The 25,570-nt window shown below is 50.0% G+C and overlaps 1 protein-coding gene across 1 annotated transcript in view; it reads right to left on the reverse strand.

Moving 5' to 3' along the window:
• Nucleotides 1-25,570, reverse strand: part of AGBL1 (AGBL carboxypeptidase 1) — a gene marked incomplete at its 3' end in the record, with an annotated part of 283,890 nt that overhangs the window by 146,642 nt on the left and 111,678 nt on the right. The window contains exon 18 of the mRNA XM_080651582.1: nt 8,968-9,148. Coding sequence (XP_080507708.1) covers nt 8,968-9,148 — 181 coding nt within the window. The remainder of the gene's footprint in view (nt 1-8,967; nt 9,149-25,570) is intronic.

Here is a 25,570-nt window from a genome sequence, read left to right on the forward strand (position 1 = left end):
GCACATTCGGTCCCGAGAAAAGTTTGGGAGCCTGAGTTTCGATTCCCGGGGAAGCCGCGGCTGGGAAGCCAGCCAGTCGGTGGCAGAAACGGCCAACGCCAAAGTTGTTGTCTAATTGCTGTGACTCTGTTCGTCCCATTTAGGGGGCCACATACTATAGCACTCACACTTTTCAGAACCAACGGGTCTGCTATTGAAGAATGGCTCTGGGAAGCCAGGTAGACGCTGGGATTGTACCATGGAAACCGGTAGAAATTATCAAAATCACATAGATGGTCACTCTTGCAAAACGCTAGTGGGTGTTTTTTTTTTAAACCACGCACAGCCCGACCAGCGTGGCTCAGGGGTTGAGCATGAACCTATGAACCAGGAGGTCACGGTTCGATTCCCGGTCAGGGCACATGCCTGGGTTGCGGGCTCTATCCCCACTAGGGGGCGTGCAGGAGGCAGCCAGTCCATGATTCTCTCTCATCGTTGATGTTTCTATCTCTCTCTCCCTCTCCCTTCCTCTCTGAAATCAATAAATATGTATATATTTCTTTAAAAAGTCCATGCACAAAATTTGCAGAGCATTTTTTAGGCATACTTAATTCAGACGGAAAGAAATAAAACAGCATAAAAGACGCTAAATGGCAGCATAAAGCTGGAAATGTCACTTAGGACTCTAGAGATGTCCTGGCTTCACACACGTAGAAATATTGCCTAATTAATGACACCCAGTATATACCAAAATATCGTATGAAAGGCACTAATATGCATCCCTAGGCAATGTCTGTTTCTTGTGCAGGGATATTACACAAAGGTCTAGTGCATTTGTCATCGCCCTTATAAAATGAAACCTATCATTTCACTCCATGAGCTGGTCCTTTTTTTCCTCTTCCCATGTGAATATTCCTGCCCTAGCTGGTGTGGCTCAGTGGATAGCGTGTTGGCCTGTAGACCAAAGGGCCCAGGTTCAATTCCATCAAAAGCACATACTTGGTTATAGGCTCTGCCCCTGCCCAGGCATTAGGGGTGTGTTAATTAAATGTCTGATCAAATAGAGCAGACATATTTTAAGTTGATAATGTTGCATGGCCCGTGAATGATGTGATAAACATCCCATGGGCCCAGCCAGCGTGGCTCAGTGGTTGAGCATCGACCTGTAAACCAGGAGGTCACAGTTCAATTCCCGATCAGGTCACATGCCCAGGTTGCGGGCTCCATTCCCAGTGGAGCATGTGCAGGAGACAGCTGACCAATGATTCTCTTTCATCATTGGCCTCTCTCTCTCTCTCTCTCTCTCTCCCTCTCCCTCTCCCTCTACCTCTCCCTCTCCCTTTCCCTTCCTTTCTGAAATCAATAAAAATATATTTAAAATATATATATATACTAGAGGCCCGATGCAGGAAGATTCGTGCAAGAACAGGCCTTCCTTCCCCTGGCTGCCGGCACCGCCTTTGCTCCGGCGGGAGCCGCCTTTTCGCTCTGGCCCGGAGCCACCTTTCTGCCTTCCCACACTGCCCAGAGGCCCTGAGCAGCTGGGGCGGTGCGGAACACCTGTGTATGCAAATTAACCCACCATCTTCGTTGTGTTAATTTGCATACTCGCTCCTGGTTGGCTGGTGGGCGTCATGAAGGTACGGTCAACTTGCATCTTACTCTTTTATTAGTGTAGATATCCAATGGCCCTTGGCAGAAGAAAGGTTCCCGACTCCCGCTCTAAACCCAAGGCTGTTTGGCTACAATGGCTGGGATGCCATGGAGAAATATCAAGCTCAGGTCAGAAAGCCGGACTAAACGCCGAGTTCCCCCAGATTCCACGGTCGCACGACCAAGCCACAGAAACGCATTTGCCTAGAGCGCCCGCGACCCTCCTGTGCCGACACATCCAGGAGGGAGGAAGCGTTGGTCCAGGAGCAAGTGTCCCATGGAAATCCCAGCAGCGTGGGAGAGCCAGCTGTCTCTTCCCCTCCTCCCCGCTGGGGAGCCGGGAGAAACATGGGCGGGTTGCATCCCTGCTCCGAGCTCCTGTCTTTATCTGTGCCATGAAATACTGGCTTGGACCAGATCATTCTGAACACCCTCCTCCGGTACATAATCTGTGTAATGCTATGCAATGCATGTCAATGATCTCCCCACGGAAAATAGAGCTGTTTCCCAGCGGGTATTTATCACGTGGCGTGCTTTAGACGCGCAGCCTCTTGGTGGCCAAATCCACTGAGTTAGGACATTCCAATAACTCAGTGTCAGGATGGCCAGATTAATGGCTCGCTGTTGAATTACATTTTCAAAAAAAAAAAAAAAAAGCCGTCCCCACATTAGATCAGATGGATTTCAATGGCCTTGATTACAGTTGAAGAGAGTCCTGCTGTCTCCATCTCCAGAATGACAGCTATAGATGAGGGGCGTTAATGAGCTGCTGGCTCCTGGAAGGAGGCCCAGCCTCGTCAGGACGCACGGACATTCAAATCCTTCGCCCTGACATTGAGGAGTACAGCCTGGGATTCGGATGGTTATACAGCACTTAGAAAGGGACCTTAGCTTAGCCAGCATCAAATCTCCTGACATCCTTTTAGGATTATCTGGGCTTATACATCAAAAAAAATGTGACACCCCCCCTCCCTACCCGGCCAGTATAGCACAGTGATTGAGCGTTGACCTGTGAACCAGGAGGTCACGATTCTATTCTAGGTCAGGGCACATGACCGGGGTTGTGGGCTCGATCCCCAGTGTGGGCGTGCAGGAGGCAGCTGATAGATGAGTCTCTTTCATCACTGATGTTACTTTCTTTCTCCCTCTCCTTTCCGCTCTGATATCAATAAAAACGTATTTTAAAAATCTAAAACATCTTAAAAAAAAAAATACCGCGTGATGGGACTAAACACAGAACACACATGGTTTAAGTCAGAGAAGAGAAGCGACTCGCATAGCAAAAGGACTTGGTAAGATGGCTATATGATAAACAAAATAACAGCCATCATTAATAAAGAAAGCTCACTGGCCCTAGCTGGTGTGGCTCAGTGGATAGAGCGTCGGCCTGTGGACTGAAAGGTCCCAGGTTCGATTCCAGTCAAGGGCACGTGCCCAGTTTGCAGGCTGGATCCCCAGTGGGGGGCGTGCAGGAAGCAGCCAATCAATGAGTCTCTCATCATTGATGTTTCTATCTCTCTCTCTCTTCCTCTCCTTTCCTCTCTGAAATCAACAAAAATATATTTAGAAAGAAAAAAAAAAGAAAGAAAGCTCACTGTTTCCCACTCCCATCAGAGACCCCACAAGAACAAATGCATATAAACCGACGTCAGATAAAATCAGACGGCTAAAAGGACAAACACTTGAACGCTAAGACCTGGTGGCTACCCGCCTGCCTTCCTGAGGACTGCACCGTGACCTCTCCGTGGAGGCTCACACGTGACAGGGTGACTCCCCATCTGCTCTGGGCTTAAGGGGGAGATTATCTGCCGTCAGAGGAAGGGATGCCAAGTCGGAGGATTACACGACGTAGCATGCTCAGAGCTGCTGTTCCCAGCATCGGGGCTGCTGACAAGGAAATTTCTCAAGGGATTCCTTGGGCCAAATTTCCCCTTTAAAGACCCAAAGCAGAAGTCAGCCTGGGGGTGGGTGTAGTCAAAGAGCAATAACAACCCTCTCTAATTAGGCACCGTCTCCTCGGCGAGGCATCCACAGAGCAGTGAGGCCGCGGCCGGTAAATTAAATTTTAAAAATCCTCTTGCAATCGCTCCCCTGACGTGCCCCCTTCCTTAAGCTCCACGCTCGGTTATGTTTTTTATTTATTGTGATTACTTCAGTAATAAGATTTGTTTGCTTGTTATTATAGATGTCGCTGTGCCGAGGAACAAACAAACAAAAAATAATAATAGCCGAAAAGAGTTATGTTTCTTATTTATCTCCTTGGCCGTTATTGGGCCACGGGGAGGGGCGGGGAGCAGGAGAAGCTGTAAATAGGAGAGAAAGGGTATCCTGCAGAGTGAAGATGTATAGGAGCGAGAAGGAAGCAGGGCAGGGAGGGAATACGCTAAATAACTCAAAAGAGCTCCGTGGCTCCGAGAGATACATAAGTAAAGAAAAGGCGGCCTGGAAGTCAGCTCGGGGAAGGGGGGTCCACATCACCGAGGTGTCTGTGGAGCTTTCCTTTGATTTTCCTGTTTATAAACTCTGCCCGGCTGAGCAGCAGGGTCCAGAGATAGCATAGGAGTCCCAGGCACTTCCTCAGGGCCCAGCCTGGAGGCGCAATTCCTTCTGGTTCCAGGTGGGGCGCACTTTCCAAAGAACCCTAGCTTCGGTGGGGGATGCAGGCTGGGCACACCAGGGCGGCAGTCTGTAGGCTGGGAAGACAGTCTCTACCAACCACAGGGACTGCTCATTACAGACTCTCCCTTCCCTTCCCCCGCTTCCCCGAAATGCCCTGGAGACACCCTGAAGCTGGTTAGAGGCTGGCTTCTAGAAGACAGAAGCAAGGTTTCTGTTCATTCCAATGGGACAACGGAATCCTTTTAAACAGGACGTGTGAGGAGGGACAAAGGCATTCGCTGAACTCCTCCAGTCCCAAGTTTCCTCTACCGACTGTATATCTTATATAATCTTTTCAATCCTAGACCCACTCCGTAATTTTTATATCACAGTCATAAGGGTAACCAAAGCTTTAGTGAGATCAGTATAGATAGAAGTACCATCATGTAACATGTAAGGTAAGCTGTATTTTATTTATTTTTATTTTTATTTTTTTAATATATATTTTATTGATTTTTTACAGAGAGGAAGGGAGAGGGATAGAGAGTTAGAAACATCAATGAGAGAGAGAAACATCAATCAGCTGCCTCCTGCACACCCCCTACTGGGGATGTGCCCGCAACCAAGGTCCATGCCCTTGACCGGAATCGAACCTCGGACCCTTCAGTCCGCAGGCCGATGCTCTATCCACTGAGCCACACCGGTTAGGGCAGGTAAGCTGTATTTTAGTTATAGGACAATATCTATACTAATAAAAGGGTGATATGCTAATTAGACCAGACGTCTTCTGGACATCCTTCCTGACGAAGCCAGGGCCAGAGGGAAGCCAGCCCTGGTCCTGGGTGCCGGAGGGAAGCTGGTGCTGGTAGGAAGGAAGGCCTACGCTTGCACGCTTTTTCGTGCGTCGGGCCTCTGGTATAGCAAATATAATTCTATGTGATAAAGGAGCCTTCCTGACCTCCCAGTGTGTCCCTCCCTCTGTAGGATTTCTATCCCACTGCCATGCCTCACCCTGGATCTCTTTGCAAAACTGAGAAACAGAAACAGGGAGGAGATGGTGAGGCCGGCGTGGCTTGTGCAGGGACCCACAGAAATTCCCCCAGAAAGCACTTCGAGGAGCCCTTACATCTATCCTTTCTCACAGTGCTGAGCAGTTTCAGAGTACAGGAGTACTGGGTCCCCTAACCGGTGTGGCTCAGTAGATAGAGCGTCGGCCTGCAGACTGAAGGGTCCCAGGTTCGATTCTGGTCAAGGGCATGTGCCTTGGTTGCAGGCACATCCCCAGTGGGAGGTGTGCAGGAGGCAGCTGATTGATGTTTCTCTCTCATTGATGTGTCTAACTCTCTGTCCCTCTCCCTTCCTCTCTGTAAAAAATCAATAATATATATATTTTTTTAAAAAAAGAGTACTGGGTCACAAGACTAGTCGGCGGAGGGGCAGTGGTTAGGGCTCGCTAGCCCCTTCATACGTTGCAAAAAAATAAAACAACACAAAAAAACCCAGAAGTGGAGAGGGTAAGTCACTTGTCCATAGCCGCACGGCTGGAAGGAGGCTCATTGGGACCGAAGCTCAGATCTCCTGCTCGCCGGGTGCGAAATCCTCGGGTGGAAACCGAAAGAGTTGGGCAGAGCAGGGACCAGTGTGTCCTGAGAAAGGCAGCTCGTTACGGCACCAATGAGAGCGGGCAGGCTCTCTCTCGGTGTCACAAAAGGAGAGCCAATAACACACACACACACACACACACACACACACACACACACACACGCACACACGCATGCCTAGAAGGACATGTAAGGGTCTATTGCAGTGGTCGGCAAACTCATTAGTCAACAGAGCCAGATATCAACAGTACAACGATGGAAATTTCTTTGGAGAGCCAAATGTTTTAAACTTAAACTTCTTCTAACGCCACTTCTTCCAAATAGACCCGCCCAGGCCGTGGTATTTTGTGGAAGAGCCACACTCGAGGGGCCAAAGAGCCGCATGTGGCTCACGAGCCGCGGTTTGCCAACCACTGGTCTATTGTCAGGAAGTGTTAGGAGCGAGGACACTGAAAAAAGAGATGTCTTAGCCCGCCCTGCGTGGCTCAGTGGTTGAGTGTCAACCTATGAACCAGGAGGTCCTGGTTCGATTCCCGGTCAGGGCACATGCCCATGTGGCGGGCTCGATCCCTAGCAGGGGGCGTGCAGGAGGCAGCCAATCCATGATTCTCTCTCATCATGGATGTTTCTCTCTCTCTCTCTCCCTTTTCCTTCCTCTCTGAAATTAATAAAACTATTTTTTAAAGGGATGCCGAAGGGGAAACTGAGAAAGAATAGACCCCCGTCTCCCCCTCGTCCTGCCAGCAGCCCATTTCTTCCTCCTGGAGGGGAAGGCATGGAGAGAAACCAGAAGTCGCGCGGCCGATGAGAGAACAAAGCATTTAACCAAACGACAGCCATTTCCCCCGAGAGCCTCAGCCTCCACTTGATCAATGATCCTGCAACATTGAATCGTTTTTAATTTAATGCTTCTGGGAAGTACGTGTGTGGGGCGGGGGGGGGGCTCAGAGGGGAGGGGGGGTGGGGGGGGGGAGCCCAGCGCTGCAGGCACAGTGAGTTGGCAAGAGCTGGGATTAGCGTTTGGCAGCATTTATTCTCATCGCTGTGTATGATGGCATAAATTAGGTTTATGCTGATGGAATTAATCACCCTAAATTTAGGAATAATAAATAGTCGTGTTTATGTGGAGGGGCGATGTCTGAGGGAGGCGGATGGAGCAGGCACGTGTCTGACACTCGGTGTGTGTGCGGTTGTGGCAGGAGCAGGCTGAGAGCAAGGAAGGCCTTGGGGTCGAGCTCCCAGAAGTCCCGGCCGAGCACCGGACGTGGTTTAACACTGTGCAAACGATTCAGCAGCAGGACCGACGAGTTCCCAGAGCCAATAAGTCTCCTTTTTAAACATATATATATTTTTATTGATCTCAGAGAGGAAGGGAGAGGGAGAGAAAGAGAGAGAGAGACATCAGTAAGGAGAGAAAACATGGATCGGCTGCCTCCTGCACGCCCCCTACTGGGGATCGAGCCTGCAACCTGGGCATGTGCCCTGACCGGAAATCGAACCGTGACCTCCTGGTTCCTAGGTCCATGCTCAACCCCTGAGCCACGCGGCCGGACAGCTGAGACTTTTAAGCACTTTAGTTGTGAGATGTTACACGCTCCTGGGGGTCTCAGACCTCTGGGTGACGATGTTGCTATTCCCTGTGGGTTTTCCTCTCCGTAACAGAACTTAGGATTTCCAAGTCCCTCCCGGCCAAAACCGTTTGGGTGACCCGAGGGACCGACGAGGTTCCTGGACGCTCCGTGACTGAGGCCACATCCGCCTTCCAACCAAAGACCTCCATCAGCCCGGCCGGTGTGGCTCAGTGGTTGAGCGTCGACCGATGAACCAGGAGGTCAAGGTTCCATTCCCGGTCAGGGCACATGCAGGGGTTATGCGCTCGATCCCCAGTAGGGGGCGTGCAGGCAGCAGCCGATCCATGATTCCCTCTCATCATGGATGTTTCTCTCTCTCTTCCTCCCCCTTCCTCTCTGAAACCAATAAAAATAGATTTAAAAAAATAAAATGTGGACCCTCTTCCAACAGACCTCAGTGACACCGGGTTCCTCTTCCCCACCGCCCCCTCTGAAGGCAGGGGGGGGCGCACCAGGAGAAGCGCTACCCACGTCTCTCCTCCGGCCGTGTCTCAGCCCCTTCGCTCCCAACCATAACACAGCCACTTCAGCCACTCGGTTTGGATAAGGCGGCACCCTTCCTATAGCTATATCCAAACCGCCACCAGATGCAACTGAGAAGCAAGATCTCTCCGCAGTAAGCCTTAAAGAGGCCACGGAAAGCACGGGCTGGCCTGTGAGGAAATGACAGTGTGGGCCCGGGCTTTGCCACTCACCCCCCGTGGGACCTGGGCAAGTCGCTGAACCACCCTGGACACCGGATTTCCCCTTTTTAATAGAAGAGTGTTGAACGGGATGACTTCTAAGGACCCCTTTGGCATTGACCGCCTACGGAGCAATATACCTTTCTATTTAAAAGGCTATGATGCCCTAGCCGGCTTGGCTCAGTGGATAGAGCGTCAGCCTGCGGACTGAAGAGGCCCAGGTTCGATTCCGGCCAAGGGCACATGCCCGGGTTGCGAGCTTGATCCCCAGTCGGGGGCGTGCAGGAGGCAGCCAATCAGTGATTCCCTCTCATCATGGATGTTTCTCTCTCATTCTCCCTTCCTCTCTGAAATCAATAAAGAAATATATATATATTTAAAAAAATAAAATAAAATAAAAAGCTATGAGACTGTCCGGCCGGTGTGGCTCAGTGGTTGAGCGTCGACCTACGAACCAGGAGTTCTCATTTCGATTCCCAGTCAGGGCACATGCCCGGGTGGCAGGCTTCATTCCTGCAACAGTAGGGGGGTGTGCAGGAGGCAGCCAGTCAATGATTCTCTCTCATCATTGACGTGTCTCTCTCTCTCTCCCTTCCTCTCTGAAATCACTAAAAATATATTTTAAGATAAAGAAAGAAAAGAAGAAAAAACGATGAGACCGCATCAATGAAGAATAGACAGTGTTTTGTACCAAGTACAAAAAGCCCAGGAGAAGGTATGCCTGCAAGGCCTCCTCCCATCACACCCCGCACTGGATGAAACCACAAATGTGTTACTATGGCAACATAAACGCGAGGGCGGTGGGGCCAGCGCCCCACGTACTTGCCATTGATGACCCCATCGGGGTTGAGCATGGGGATGATCTTGAAGATGAAGTTTTCCCTCAACAGCCTGGCCCCGGGGTCACTGCTGACCAGGAACTCCAAGGCCCCCTTCATCACCCAACTGGCGTTGCTTTCCCCCGGGTGAACGCGGGCCGTGATCACCTGGTACGGACGCTGCCCTGTCAGAGAAAGAAAAACAGACAAAGGCAAACTAAACCTCAGTGCGCTTTCCACTTCCATCAACACGTCCCCACAGGCCACCTGGAGGTTACACGGGACCATCATGGAGTCTGAAATGGGCCCATTGTTTCTAACACACATCTGACCCGCATTTGTCCATTTTCCACCTGCTTCTAGGGTCGGCGAGACTCGAGAGAGTCTGTAAGTCAAAGCTCCAGGCTGTCATAAAAAATGTAAATATTTTGCCTGCCCAGCGTGGCTCAGTGGTTGAGCATCGACCTATGAACCAGGAGGTCAGAGTTCCATTCCCCATCAGGGCACATGCCCAGGTTGTGGGCTCCATCCCCAGGAGGGGGCATGCAGGAGGCAGCTGATCCATGATTCTCTCTCATCATGGATGTTTCGATCTCCCTCTCCCTCTCCCTTCCTCTCGGACATCAATAAAAATGTATTAAAAGCAAAACAAAACAAAACAAAAAAACATAAATACTTTGAGGCTTGAGAAGAAGCTAAGACACAGATTTAGCAAGACCACCGAAAAAAGAACTCTCCACAGTCAAATCGCAAGATGCGAGATGTCACTGATGTGGGAAGGCTTCTTCTCTTGGTCACTACCAGCTGGGACATGCAGACAAGTGACTTGATTTCTCCGAGGCTAGGTTACCACCTGTAAAATGGGGACAAGCCTACTGACCTCCTGTGGTTGTTAATAGAAACAGAAGGATGGCCCTGGCCGGTTTCACTCAGTGGTGATAGCATCAGTCTGTGGACTGAAGGGTCGCCTGTTCGAATCCCGGTCAAGGGCACGTACCTCAATTGCAGGCTCGGTCCCCAGCCCCAGTAGGTGCCCATGTGGGAGGCAACCAATTGATGTGTCTCTCTCATATCCATGTTTCTCTCTCTCTCTCTCCCTCCCTCCTCCCTTCCACTCTCTCTAAAATAAAATAAAAATCACTGGAAAAAGTATCCTTGGGTGAGGATGAAAAAACGAAAACAGAAAGGTGTACATGGCATATTCTTGCCATTCCCTACATGTCAGTTCCCCGCCTTGCCAATTACAAAGACTGTGGGTGAGATGGTGCTTGCCATTCCTCAGCAGAAAAAGAGTCAAGTGCACAACGTGTACTGGGAATTTTTGACTGCTGGACACGGAGCCCAGTCCTTGAGGGATCTGACAAAAGAGAGCAGCACTATCCATCAGAAGGTCATAAAACTTCCTTCAATTTGCAAAGAGAATCTTGATGCTTTTATCTCTGTCTCCCTCTCTCGGAAATCAATTTTGAAAAACAAACAAACAAAAGAGCCAATAAGATTTTTTTTTAATTAAAAAAAAATAGAGTCTATGATGGTTTTTCATCAGGAAAACACACACACACACACACACACACACACACACACACACACGCCAAAGAGCATGCTTCTGGGAAATAATTCTGACATCCCTGCTCAGAACACATTTGTTTAATCAGAGACAGGATGGCCCGCTGCAGTAGAGAACAACTTTACAAGCCACATCGCCAGAGTTCAGGGTCCTGCCCCATCATTTTCTTTCTTTTAAAAACAAACCAACAAAAATTATTGATGTCAGAGAGGAAGGGAGAGGGAGAGAGAGAGAGAGGGAAACATCCATGAGGAGAGAGAATCATGGATCGGCTGCCTCCTGCACGCCCCCCCTCCCCACCGGAGACTGAGACTGCAACCTGGGCATGTGCCCTTGATCAGAGTCCAACCTGGGACCCTTGAGTCGGCAGGCCAATGCTCTATCCACTGAGCCACACCAGCGAGGGCCCTGCCCCACCGTTTTCTACCTGAAATGAGCAACACACCCTTCTGAAGAAACCAAGTATTGAGTTGGGTGTTCTTCACATAAGACTCGTGATTTGCTGAACTTACTAAGTAGGCATAGCGGGGGTAGGGAGCGGGGGAGAAGGGCACCATAATGTTCATTAACTGAAGGTCGACGCCCCCACTCTCCCATTTGCTCACAATCCCTTTCTCCGCCTTCCGGGGCAAGCGGTATTGGCACGCCAATAAAAGGGCTGTTGAGAATACAGAGGCTTGATGAGTGTGTGCCCCATCAGTAGCCTATTTTCAGTTCTCTAATTCCATAGCGCTCTCCTTGTGGTTTTTGAACTATGTTCATTGACAGCCCATTGAGCGACACGGGTAAGTACTCCCCGCCCAACAAGGAGGAATAAAAAAAAACAGCTTAAGCTGCTGTAAATCCTCAACGCCGCAGACCGCTCTCACGGTTTGGACCACTGGCCTCCCCGTGCGTTAAGTCAATAGAGCTCAAGGCTGCCCTCACTAATCGATGTCAACCATAACTTTCCTTTGGAGGGTCAGGCGGATCATCTGCTATATTGTAATGCACCCCGCCACCTAGCAGGCTGCGCTGGGCCTCCTGAAGGCGCAGATGAAGAGAGCCATGGGTTCTCATGAAGACGTAGGCCGCACTCGAGCCATTTCTCGTCCATTTTCCTCTCTGTGATTTAAGAGGATTTTGCGGGCATGGTGCTGAGTTAAACTTACGGGACCATTTGGCTGTAGCGGCCAACGGCACCCCAGAGAACCCCTAACAGACAACAGCTGTAAATAGTATGCAACACACACAACATGTGTTTTATTCCGTGTAATGGACAGTTTCAGTTTTCATAAGTCCTCTCTGGTGAGGGTAGGATGAAAAAGTGTCAGGGATCAGCATTATTTTTCCTCCGCCATGTATAAAACATGTCCCAAAGGCCGCCAAAAATCTATGGAGAAGTCATGATTTTGCAATATTCTAATTCCTTTTATAAAAAAATATATGTTTTTTTTTATTGATTTCAGAGGTAGGGAGAGGGAGAGAGAAATGAAAACATCCATAATGAGAGAGAATCATGATCGGCTGCCTCCTGCACACCCCACACTGGGGATGGAGCCCACAACCCGGGCATGTGCCCTGACCAAGAATCGAACCGTGACCTCCTGGTTCATAGGTCAACACTCAACCACTGAGCCACACCGGCTAGGCCTAATTTTTTTTAAACATGCTAATCCTTAAAGCTTCGTCTTAGACGTATGCTTGTGGAAGTGAGAGCTGTTAAAAAGAGGTTAAAAACAAGTGGAGGACGGTGGAATGCCTGGGCGAGAGAGACCCAGGCTCGCGGCCAATGAAACGGAGTAAGAACTGAAGACACGGTGTGATCACACATGTGTGTACCCAGCTATATAAACATCCACTCATTTGCTCCTTCTTCCTTTCAACAATACGTGTTATTAAGCTCCCACGGGCTCTTGGCAAGGGCCTGGGGATTCCAAGCGAAGTAATGGGCTCGCCCTCAGGGAACTAACAGCCGTCCGGTGGGAAGACAGGAACACAGACAATTATGACCCAAGGAGATCGGGGACATCTGTCAGCACATCCTCAAAGCACAGCGGCGCACTCATTAGGCCATTCTTGGTAACGATGCCGATAGCTGGCAATGGCTTCGATGTGCATCCCCAGGATCCTAGTTAAGGAAATGACACAGAACACAGAATTCTATGCAGTCATTAAAAATGGCACAGAGCTGGTGGTTGAGCGTCGACCTAGGAACCAGGAGGTCACGGTTCGATTCCCAGTCAGGACACATGCCCGGGTTGTGGCCTTGATCCCCAGGAGGGGGCGTGCAGCAGGCAGCCAATCAATGATTCTCTTTCATCATAGACTAGAGGCCCGGTGCACAAATTCGTGCACCGGGGTGGGGGAGGGTTCCTCAGCCTGGCCTGAGGGATCAGGCCCAAACCAGCTCTCTGACATCCCCCCGAGGGGTCCCGGATTGCGAGAGGGTGCAGGCCAGGCCGAGGGACCCCACTGGTGCACAATCAGGGCCGGGGAGAGACACGGGAGGTTGGCCAGCTGGGGAGGGACCACAGGAGGGCTCCAAGGCGTGTCCAGCCCGCATGGCTCAGTCCCGATCGGCCGGAGCCCAGCCGCAAGCTAACCTACCGGTCAGAGTGTCTGCCCCCTGGTGGTCAGGGCATGTCATAGCAAGTGGTCGAATGGCCTTAGCATATCATTAGCATATTACACTTTGATTGGTTGAACGGCCGACTGGACAACCGGACACTTAGCATATTAGGCTTTTATTATACAGGATGTTTCTATCTCTCTCCCCCTCTCCCTTTCTCTCTCTCTAAAAAATCAATAAATACATATTTTTTTTAAATGGCACATAGTTCTCTCTGTTGACATGAGAAGATAGCTGGGACATAATGATGATTGGGGGGGAAAATAGACAAGAACATTGCATGCTGGGAGGACCCCAATTTGTGTGCAGCTGTAACATTTCCTTAAAGATATTGAAACACAGAGACGCACTTGTGCCTGGAGGTTACTTAGGGCCTCTTGATCCCCATCGAGGATGTTTGGCAATTCAGAAAATAATAACCGTGTGTCAGTTTAGTGGTACACCACAGAAGAGAAAGAGGAAAACAGGCCCATTGCAATATGGAATCAATACCAAAAATGACTAATGAGATAGGTTACATTTGTTGTAGTTAAGTCATCAGAAGTTTTGTATGTTTTTACACTTTCTTTTTTTCAGAAAAAAAATATGTATCTTCATTGATTTTAGAGAGAAACATCACTGATGAGAATCATGGATCGCCTGCCTCCTGCACGCCCCCTACTGGGGATCGAGCTCACTACCCAGGCATGTGCCCTGACTGGGAATTGAACTGTGACCTCCTGGTTCATAGGTTGATGCTCAACCACTGAGCCACGCCAGTGGGACTATTTTAAACTTTCAATTTATCTCAATTTGGACTCATCACTTTTATCTGTTCAATAGCCTCCTGTGGTTCCTGACTAGTATATTGAACACCTTGGCCCGACAGTCTATCAACTCTCTAACTCAAACCCTTTATCACACTTCACGGTAAAAGTTTATCATAATCCAATGGAATATTGTTAAGATATTGAGGAAATGAATGAAAAAATAAGGTCACCCCCCAAAGAGAACAACAACAACAAAAAAAACACACCCGAAGCATTCTAATTTATTGCCTTCTTTCTTGTAAAGCAATCCAATTTTGAAAAATTACAAACTCCTGTTTTCTTTGCAAAGGGCAATCTCGCCTTCTTATTCCGTACCCGCCCGTCTGTCTCTCTCCAGTGCGAGAAAGTGGGTTTGAATAATAGGCCCAAATGAAAAGAAAAATCAGGAAATCTATTCCCGGGCCATTTTCAGATCACCCAGAGGAAGTGGTGCGGTGGAGGCTGAGCCGACAATTTTAGCCTCGGCATAAATATGAACACATCCATCTGCATCTCCTCCTCGGCGTCCAACTGTACAGAGCTTTTCCTGCAGGTTCTGGGAGGGATGAGACGGAGGGAGTAAAACCGAATACATCTGTGCGATAATGACACATAATGTCGACAGCACGGTCATGTTGTTCGTGTTTGGATTGGGGTTGAAAAATTTCCGACACCGAGTGACAGTCCCTCGGGAGACGTGGGTAAATCGCATCAGGGAAATTGCAAACAGATGCCGTTGCTCCCTCCACGCCGTTTCCCCCCCTCCCGACCCCCCATCCTGGAATCTGTCAGTGGATCCCAGTTAGGGATGTTTGCTGCTCCGCCTGGGATCTGCTGGGTCTCTCTGGGACCCAGGGCCTGGCTCCTTTGCCCTCAGCTCCATGGAAGAATTCATGCTCCCCAGAGGGAAGCATTAGCTCATTTCCTCCAGCTCCCAGCTCCGGAAGGTCTCGGGATGTTGCTGGCACCTGTAGACCACCAGGGGGAGGGGCCAAGCCACTTGCTGCTGTTTCTGAAAGGAAGTCTTCTACCTTGTTCAGGAGATGCCACATATGAGTGAGGTCGCGGGATACCTGTCTTGCTCTGACTGCCTGTTTTCGCTCAGCATCATGCCCTGCAGGTCCCTCCATGCTCCTGAAAATGCTAGGAGAGCCTTGGACAGCCTTCCCAAGTTGTTTTGCAATGTTTGATGGAAAGACCTTAACCAAAAAAATGGTATCATGTTCCAGTGTCCATGAACGACCGACTCATGGTTTGTAGATAATGTGTCTAATAGTGGAAGGCCAAAGAAAGTCTATGGTGGCTTCACACAATTAGATTTCTGTGCAAAAGGTAAGGTAAACAAATGACCTATTTTTGGTGTGGGTGATAACTAGACATCCATATTTGCTTCTACTAGAAAGCTCATCCCACTTTATTATAATGTTTGTAATTGTAATTTTGTTTAGTGTTTACTTTCTGTCATTTCTTTCTTTTTTAAAAAAAATACATTTGTATTGATTTCAGAGAGGAAGAGAGAGAGAGAGAGAAACATCAATGATGAGAGAGAATTATTGATTGGCTGCCTCCGGCACACCCCACACTGGAATTGAACCCAGGACCCTTCAGTCCACAGGCAGACGCTCTATCCACTGAGCCAAACCAGCTAGGGCTGTCTTTTCTTTCTTTAGCATTTAAGGGATTGTTCAGCAGTTTGCTCTATGGCCATTGTTGGCCTTCAACTACACTAGTCAAAAGCATGGTATTTATCTTGTATTGAAAATAAACCAGTTTTGCTAATAAAAAAAATTTAATTTAATTAAAAAGAAAAGAAAATGGTAGGAGTTCTTCCGTTTTTTATAGCTGGGTAGTAGTCCATGGTATAAATGTACCACAGCTTTTTATCGGCTCATCCGCTGATGGGCACTTGGGCTGCTTCCAAATCTCAGCCGTGCTGAGCGACATCAGAGCACTGCTGGCTTGGCCCCGAAGACTGGGAAAGGCTCCAGGGAATCGCTCTGCTCCAAGGCCACACGCAACAGGATTCTTCCTTTGCTCTTCCCACCTGACGTCTTTGAACAGAAAAAGACGCCCGAGTCCCTGAGAGAGCAGGCTCTGGGGTCAAAGACACAGTTTCTCCAGAACCTGCCCCATGGCGTTGCCGTGGGCAGCTGGGCGACCTACGGCGGGACATGCTTACACATCCATGAAGAAGGGAAGGGGGAAATGGGAAGAGTGAGAGAGTAAAATGGGGACTCTGGTGCAATGACCATTTCGTAATAGGATGATTCTTTTTATTTATTTTTTTAAATATATTTTATTGATTTTTTACAGAGAGGAAGGGAGAGGGATAGAGATTTAGAAACATTGATCAGATGCCTCCTGCGCACCCCCTATTGGGGATGTGCCCGCAACCAAGGTACATGCCCTTGACCGGAATAGAACCTGGGACCCTTCAGTCCGCAGGCCGACGCTCTATCCACTGAGCCAAACTGGTTAGGGCGATTCTTTTTTATTTCTTTTGTGTGTGTGTATTTTTGTTGTTGTTGTTATTTTTTATTGTTGTTAATTTTCACCCAAGGATATTTTTCCATTGATTTTTAGGGGAAGTGGAAGAGAGAGGGAAAGACAGAGAGAAACATCGATGTGAGAGAAACATATCGTTTGGTTGCCTCTGACCAGGACCAGGGCCCGCAGAGCCTGCAACCAAGGCACGTGCCCTTGACCAGAATCCAACCCAGGACCCGTTGGTGCACAGGCCGATGCTCCATCCACTGAGCCACACCAGCCAGGGATCTTTTACATTTTATTTATTTATTTAGTGTTCTCATTTGAGGATATGTTTATTGATTTAAGAGAGAAAGAGGAACGCAAAAGGGAGAGGGGGGGAGGGGGAAACATCAATCGGTTGCCCCAACCAGGGATGGAACCTGAAACTTTTCAGGGTACAGGACGAAGCTCCAACCAACTGAGTCACTGGCTCCAGTGGGTGGTTCTTTGGTTCTTTTTTTTTTTCTTTTAATAATAATATTATTTTATTTTATTATTATTGTTAAACTAGGGGCCTGGTGCATGAAATTTGTGCATGGGGGTGTGTGTCCCTCAGCTCAGCCTGCACCCTCTCCAATCTGGGACCCCAGTAGGATCGGGCCTAAACGGGCAGTCGAACATCCCTCTCACAATCCAGGACTGCTGGCTCCCAACTGCTCGCCTGCCTGCCTTCCTGATTGCCCCTAACTGCTTCTGCCTGCCAGCCTGATCACCCACCACTCCCCTGCCAGCCTGATTGATGCCTAACTGCTCCCCTGCCAGCCTGTTTGCCCCTGTCATCCCCTGCAGGCCTGGTCACCCCTAACTGCCCTCTCCTGCAGGCCTGGTCCCCCCGCAACTGCTCTCCCCTGCAGGCCTGGGTTCCCCCCAACTGCCCTTCCCTGCAGGTCCGGTCGCCCCCAACTTCCCTCCTCTGCCAGCCTGGTCACCCCTAACTGCCCTCCCCTGCAGGCTTGATTGCCCCCAACTGCCCTCCCTTGCAGGCCTGGTCCCTCCCAACTGCCCTCCCCTGCTGGCCATCTTGTGGCTGCCATCTTGTGTCCACATGGGGGCAGTCATCTTTGACCACATAGGGGCAGCCATCCTATGTGTCGGAGTGACGGTCAATTTGCATATTATTATTTTATTAGATAGGATAGAGACCTGGTGCACGGGTTGGGGCCAGCAGGTTTGCCCTGAAGGGTGTCCTGGATCAGGGTGGGGGTTCCCTTGGGGTGTGGGGTGGCCTGGGTGAGGGGCCTATGGTAGAGGCCTTGAGTGGAGGCTTAGGCCTGCCAGGGCAGGCAGAAAGCTTGGCTTCCTCCATTGCTGGGGAAACCCAAGCCTTCTTTTCTCTCCGTGGCCACAGCCATCTTGGTTGTGTTAATTTGCATACTTGCTCCTGATTGGCTGGTAGGCATGGCTTGTGGGTGTAGCAGAGGTATGGTCAATTTGCATATTACTCTTTTATTAGATAGGATATATTGTTATTGATTTCAGGAGGAAAAAAGAGGTAGAGAGAGTTAGAAACATCAATAATGAGAGAGAATCATTGATCGGCTGCCTCCTGCACACCCCACACTGGGGATCAAGCCAGCAACCCTGGCATGTGCCCTTGACCGGAATCGAACCCGGGACCCTTCAGTCCACAGGCTGACGCTCTATCCACTGAGCCAAACCAGCTAGGGCAGGTGGTTCTTTTTTTAAATGAAAGCCTGCCCTCCTCAGAGTAGTATGTTTCGGGAATTTTCACCTTCCCCCAAACTCCGTCCAGTTCCAGCGGCCCCCTTTCCGGGCATCCCCACTTTCCAAAACTGCTTCATGCCACGTCGCTGTTATGAGAGACCTGTGTGTGTCTGTTTTCCCTAACCACAAAAGGATCTGGAGAGGATGTTGGCTTTTATGGGGAAAAGTGTGTTTGTTTGGCAGCAAGTCATTATGGAGGTGGCGCACACCTCGGGCCGTGATGGGGGGGCCCCGCCAAGCTCCTTTCCCGGGAACCACACACTCAGCATCACCCCAGAGCTCCGACCCGGGCCCCTTATCTCAGTCACTCGGTGCATCCGCAGCAAGGTGCGTCCGAAGGTCACTGCCTCTTCCTTCGTACGACTCCGTGAAACATCCGCGATGCATGAATGATGAGCCTGAGTCCTGAGGACCCAGGAGGCCAGGGGAGAAAATTCAAGAGCCTTGAGCCCAAAACAGATGTCGCCCCCCGGACACGGGAGCAGAGCGGGTTACGGCGGGGACTCTCCCAGGACAGCGGGACGGCTGCATTCCATGCTTGAGATGCGGGCATTTTGACTCTTAAGAGGGTCGGCGCATAGTAGGTTGTTTGGGGGGCCTGGGGTGTTTAAGGAACGGGAAACCAGCAACAGGAAAGGAGCCTTGTTGCTTTAGTTATTCCATAAACGCAACCAAGAGCCGCTCCGGGCACAGGCAGGTTGGAAAGGAGCCTCTAGTCCAGGGGTGGGCAAACTTTTTGACTCGAGGGCCACCATGGGTTCTTAAAATGGACCGGAGGGCCGGAACAAAAGCATGGATGGAGTGTTTGTGTGAACTAATATAAATTCAAAGTAAAGGAGCGGAGGGGAGAGCAAGAGAACCCTCCGCTCTTTCGGCTCTGCGGGCCGGATGGAACAGCTGAACGTAGTTTGCCCACGGCTGCTCTAGTCTATATATATAAAAGCCCAGCGACCCAACGGTAGAACGACCAGAACTACTGGTCGCCCAGTCGCTATGATGCACACTGACCACCAGGGGGCAGACGCCCAACGCCATTACATTATAAAATTAAGGCTGAGCCCAGCCGGTGTGACTCAGTGGTTGAGCGTCGACCTAGGAACCAGGAGGTCACAGGTTCGATTCCCCGTCAGGGCACATGCCTGGGTTGTGGGCTCCATGCCCAGTAGGGGGCGTGCAAGAGGCAGCCGATCGATGATTCTCTCTCATCATTGATGTTTCTCTCTCTCGCTCTCTCTCCCTTCCTCTCTAAAATCAATAAAAAAATACTAAAAAGAAAAGAGCATGAAGGAGAAAATATATATTTTTAAAAAATTAAGGCTGAGCTGCTGGTTGGTGGTAAGAGAGGGAAGGCAGGATCAAGGGAAAGAAATGAAAGGAAGAAAGAAAGGGGCCCTGTCCTGGTAGCTCAGTTGGTTAGAGCAGTGGTTTGCCGCTCTGTTGACTAATGAGTTTGCCAACCACTGGGTTAGAGCATCGTCCCAAAACACCAAGGTTGTGGGCTTCATCCTGGGTCAGGGCACATACAAGAATCAACCCATGAATGTGCAAATAAGTAGAACAACGAATTTCTCTCTTTCTCTCTCACCAGGAGAGAGAGAAAGAGAGAGAAAGGAGAGAGAGAGAGAGAGAGAGAGAGAGAGGGAGAGAGAGAGAGAGAGAGAATATGAAAGAAAGAGAGAGAAAGAAAGAATGAATGAATGAGAGAGAGAAAGGGAAAGGAAGAGAGAGAGAGAGAGAAAGAAAGGAGGGGAGAGATAGAGAGAAAGGAGGGTTGAGAGAGAGAGAGAGAAAGGAGGGGAGAGAGAGAGAGAGAGAAAGGAGGGGAGAGAGAGAGAGAGAGAGAGAGAAAGAAAGAGAGCGAGAAAAAGAGAGAGAGAGAGAGAGAGAGAAAGGAGGGGAGGTGGGGGGGATTATGATCACGGCTGTGCCCAGAAAAATGACCCCTGCTGGTTTCCACTTCCATGACCCGACAAGGGTACTGCGGATGCCCTGTTGCTTGGCAACCTGCCTTTTCTGTGGAAGCCATTTACATGTATTCACCTTCTGAATCAGGGAGGTTCACAGATGACTGGGCAGCAAGAAAGCGGCCCGGGCAGGCCAAGAGCGCCTAGGACGGACGCGTGGGACCGGCAGAGTGCGGGGAGTGGGTCGCCACCTGAGAGCCTGGCGGAGAGCAGTGGCGACACACGGACGCCTGAACGTGAGAAGATGAGGTCTGCATAGAAAGCCTGCGGCTGTTCCACACCACGCTGCCATGGGGACCACAGACATAACGTCTGCCCTCTCTTCTCAAAGCGTCCTCCGCTTCCTGAAACCCTCCCGCGGGGACCTGGGACGTGGGCAGGTCCCTGTGGCCAGCACACCTGCCTGGAGACAGGGCCCCTCACAGGGGCCCTCATACACAGTCAGTCTCTGCATCCTGTTAGGTCTGACCTACGGAATTGAATCGCTACCTCCTCCTCTTTGGAACGGTCCTCTAGGCCACTTCACAACCAACATTCCCTTTCGCTGATACCACATTCCACTGGCTAAGACCACATTCCACTGGCCAAGACCACATTCCACTCGCCAAGACCACATTCCACTGGCTAAGACCACATTCCACTGGCTAAGACCACATTCCACTGGCCAAGACCACATTCCACTGGCCAAGACCACATTCCACTGGCCAAGACCACATTCCACTGGCCAAGACCACATTCCACTGGCCAAGACCACATTCCACTCGCAAAGACCACATTCCACTTGCCAAGACCACATTCCACTGGCTAAGACCACATTCCACTCGCAAAGACCACATTCCACTCGCAAAGACCACATTCCACTGGCCAAGACCACATTCCACTGGCCAAGACCACATTCCACTGGCCAAGACCACATTCCACTGGCCAAGACCACATTCCACTGGCCAAGACCACATTCCACTGGCTAAGACCACATTCCACTCGTTGAGACCACATTCCACTGGCTAAGACCACATTCCACTGGCTAAGACCACATTCCACTGGCTAAGACCACATTCCACTCGTTGAGACCACATTCCACTCGCTGAGACCACATTCCACTGGCTAAGACCACATTCCACTGGCCAAGACCATGATCCTTCCTCTCTGGACCTCCCCAGGATCTGGACTTGCCCAGAGAATTCTCTGCCCAGAAAACGCCCACCTAGAGTCCTTTAAAACCTCTGACTCCCCATCCCTGGGTGCTGGCGCCATTTTGGGGGCTCAGCCCATCTGGCCTCCAGAAGACCTAATCCTATATAATATGCTAAGTTATTAGGTCGGCCGTTCAACCAATCAAAGCGTAATATGCTAATGATATGCTAAGGCCGTTCGACCGCTTGCTATGACGTGCACTGACCACCAGGGGGGAGACAGTTGACCAGTCGACCAGTTGCTATGACGTGCACTAACCACCAGGGGACAGACGCTCCGACCGGTAGATTAGCTTGCTGCTGGGCTCCAGCCGATCAGGACTGAGCAAGACAGGCTGGAGACGCCCTGGAGCCCTCCCGCAGTCCCTCCCCAGCTGGCCAACCTCCTGCGTCCCTCCCCGGCCATGACGGTGCACTGGTGGGTCCCTTGGCCTGGCCTGCACCCTCTCACAATCTGGGACTCTTCGGTGGATGCCAGAGAGCCAGTTTTGGCCCGATCCCGCAGGCCAGACCGAGGAACCCCACTGGTGCCAGAATTTGTGCACCAGGCTCTAGTACATTCATAATTCTTTACCCCTTTTGTCCTGTGCGTCCCCCCTTCAGCGACCCTAACAGGTCCTACCACTGCCTGTGTGGCTTGAGGAGGTGACCAGGTGTCCTTTCGGCCACCTGAACTGGACATGGGTGGGTCTCACCAGGTCACCCCCACCCCAGGGTTACCTCACGTGCAGAGGATTACAGAGTCCTTTCTGCCTCCAAAATACCTTTCTGTGTATTTCCCATTCTCTCCATCCCTGCTCATTCCAAATACTCAGTGCCCCCACCCCCACTGCTCTTGGGATAAAATTAAGACTTATCAGGCCCGGCCAGTGTGGCTCAGTGGTTGAGCAATGACCTATGAACCAGGAGGTCATGGTTCGATTCTGGGCAGGGCACATGCCCAGGTTGCAGACTCGATCCCCAGTAGGAGGTGTGCAGGAGGCAACCGATCCTTGATTCTCTCTCATCATTGATGTTTCTATCTCTCTCTCTCCCTCTCCCTTCCTCTCTTGAAATCAATGAAAATATATTTTTTTAAAAAAAGAAAAGTACATGAGACCTGAAAGCGTGCAGACAATGGCTCTGAACTACAAAAAGCATCTATTAACTTGACATAAATGTATTCCAAAAAAATGGGATATAATGTCAACTTCATTAATTGTTAACTCTAGTATTCATAAAAATTTTATTATCTTTGAAAGAAATATGTAGGTTATATTTTTGTGCACTTTGCAGGAATACCCAATTACAGACAATGATGACTAAGGAGCCAACTGTAAATTAAGGGTCACCCATACCCAAATCATGGCAAAAGCAAACACACAATTATTTCAAATTCGTTAAAAAAAAGAGAGAGAAAAAAGAAACAGTGGGACCTGAGTGTATTTTATTATGTTTAGTACTAGAGGCCCGGTGCATGGATTTGTGCAGTGGTGGGGGGCATGGCCTGCAGGGATCGGCCCGTTGTGGGAGCCCAACTCATTCCGGTCAGCCGAGCGGCACTCCCCCTGTGGGAGCAGGGGGCAGCTCCTGCGTTGAGCGTCTGCCCCCTGGTGGTCAGTGCACATCATAGCGACCAGTCATTCCACCGTTGGGTCGATTTGCATTATTAGCCGTTTATTATATAGGATGATATTGGATGGGGCCTCCGACTGGGAAAGTGCCTCAGGCCTAACACCATTTTCCAATGGCCCCCAGTGGGTATATTTGATCCAATTTTGTTTCCACTGGAGCCAGGGCATCCGTACAGTGACTGGTATGCACAAGCGTGCATGTTCACGTGCTCGAATGCCTGTACACACACACCTGTACACCCACGCCTGTACACACACACCTTACAAAAATACTCATTGGAGGAACAAAGCTCATGAGCATCAGGCAGGTGCGGAAAGCAAGAGTTTCAAAAGCTGCCCTGTGCAGCCAATGACACATGACTCCCAAGTAGACTGCTATGGGAATGAGAAGGTTTAAAACACACACACACACACACACACACACACACACACGCACACACGCACACGCACGCACACACACACAGTGTGAAAGTTGGGGCTTAATCAAATAGATTTCTAAACCACCCATGTGCGGGGACGGCCTTGCACGTGAAGAGGAATTCAATGAGCCCTGGCCAATGTGCTCGATTGATTGCAGCATCGCCCGGATATGGAAAGGTTGCGGGTTCAATTCCCGGCCGGGGCACATACTGAGGTGGCAGGCTCGATTCCCCCCTCAGGGCATGTACAGAAGGCAACCAATCGATGTTTCTCTCACATCGGTCTCTCTCTCTCTCTCTCTCTTCCCCTCTCTCTAAAAATCAATAAGCGCCCTGGCTGGTTTGGCTCAGTGGAAAGAGCATCGGCCTGCAGACTGAAGGGTCCCAGGTTCGAGTCCAGTCAAGGGCATGTACCTTGGTTGCAGGCACATCCCGAGTAGGGGGGTGTGCAGGAGGCAGCTGATCGATGTTTCTCTCTCATCGACGTTTCTAACTCTCTATCTCTCTCCCTTCCTCTCTGTAAAAAATCAATAAAATATATTTTAAAAATAATAATAATAAATAAATAAAAATCAATAAGCATATCCTCGGGTAAGGATTTAAAAAGAAAAAGAGGAAATGCATGAAATATTTCTTCGCATCGTTCGCAGTTTAGAGACACGGCGAGAGACAGACAAACCCTCAGAGGGGCAGCGAGAAAGACACAGACGGATGCACAAGAGTGTGTGCCCGCCGTGTAAAGATTCCACCCCGTGAGAATCCCGGGTCATCTGTTTTCCCGAGCAGCATCGAGATGGAAAGGTCCCCCGAAAGCTATGTCATACGAGCCAAACGACACCCCGCCAGCGCCTGGTTTAAAACACCCCTCCAAGCCGGGCCAAGGGACCGTGTCAGAGGCCGGCCTTGCGGCCTGCATGTCCGCGGGTGTTTTAAAATCAAGTCATCGCTTGCAAACTGACTTGGAGAGTGAGTGCTCCATTCTGAAGCCGCCTGCTATGGCTCTTCCTGAACCCTTAGGATTCTCGCCGTTATTTTTCGAGACGCGACAGGGCCGCCCGGGGAAGACGGGACCGCCACGCGGCCCTGGAGGCTGCCTGAGCTCTGAGCCAACGCCGGGGGTCCGCCAGCGCCAGGGTCGCAGCCTTGGGTCACAGCCCAGCTCGGCGTGTCCTCGGGGGTCAGTGACGGACGTGCCCTGAGCATCAGGGCCTTACTTAAAAAACTGGTGGGGGAAATAGCAGCTGGTGATAGAAGCTCCCTGCCTTATTGTGGTCATCATTTTGCAGCCTATACACGTATCCAAACCATCATGTGTACAACCTGAAACGCACACAATGTTATATGTCAGATATATCGCAATAAAGGTAGAAGAAATAGTGCTTCTCTCATTGGGTTATTGTCCAAATTAAACACGAAGATGGATGTAAAGCATTTTATAAACTATATTTTTATTGATTTCAGAGAGGAAGGGAGGGGAGAGAGAGAGAGAGAGAGAGAGAGAGAGAGGGGGGGGGGAGGAAGAGACAGAGAGAGAAACATCAATGATGAGAGAGAATCATGGATCGGCCGCCTCCTGCACGCCCCCTCCTGGGGATGGTGCCCGTAACCTGGGCATGTACCCTGACTGAGAATTGAACCGTGACCTCCTGGTTCATAGGTCAACGCTCAACCATTGAGCCACAGTAGCCGGACAAATGTAAAACATTTTGCAAAGTATAAGGTACACATTAATTGCTCAATAAATGTAACTAGGTTGTATAATTTTTAATTAAGGAGGATTATATTAGTATTCAGGCCATAGTAAACTGAATGAATGGACAAATAATTGGCATGGCCTCATCTAGCTTGAATGAGAACCATTCAAATTTGACTTTAAAAACTCTTGTCTGGCCTGACTGGGGTGGCTCAGTGGTTAAGCATCGACCTATGAGCCAGGAGGTCACGGTTCAATTCTCAGTCAGGGTACATGCCCAGGTTACGGGCTTGATCCTTAGGAGGGGGCATGCAAGAGGCGGCTGATCCATGATTCTCTCTCATCATTGATGTCTCTCTCTCTCTCTCTCTCTCTCTCTCTCTCTCTCTCTCTCTCTCTCCCTCTCTCCATGATTCTCTCTCATCATTGATGTCTCTCTCTCTCTCTCTCTCTCTCTCTCTCTCCATGATTATTCTCTCTCATCATTGATGTCTCTCTCTCTCTC

The sequence above is a fragment of the Plecotus auritus genome (genome assembly GCF_963455305.1).
Source record: "Plecotus auritus genome assembly, chromosome: 15".
Classification (NCBI taxonomy): Eukaryota; Metazoa; Chordata; class Mammalia; order Chiroptera; family Vespertilionidae; genus Plecotus; species Plecotus auritus.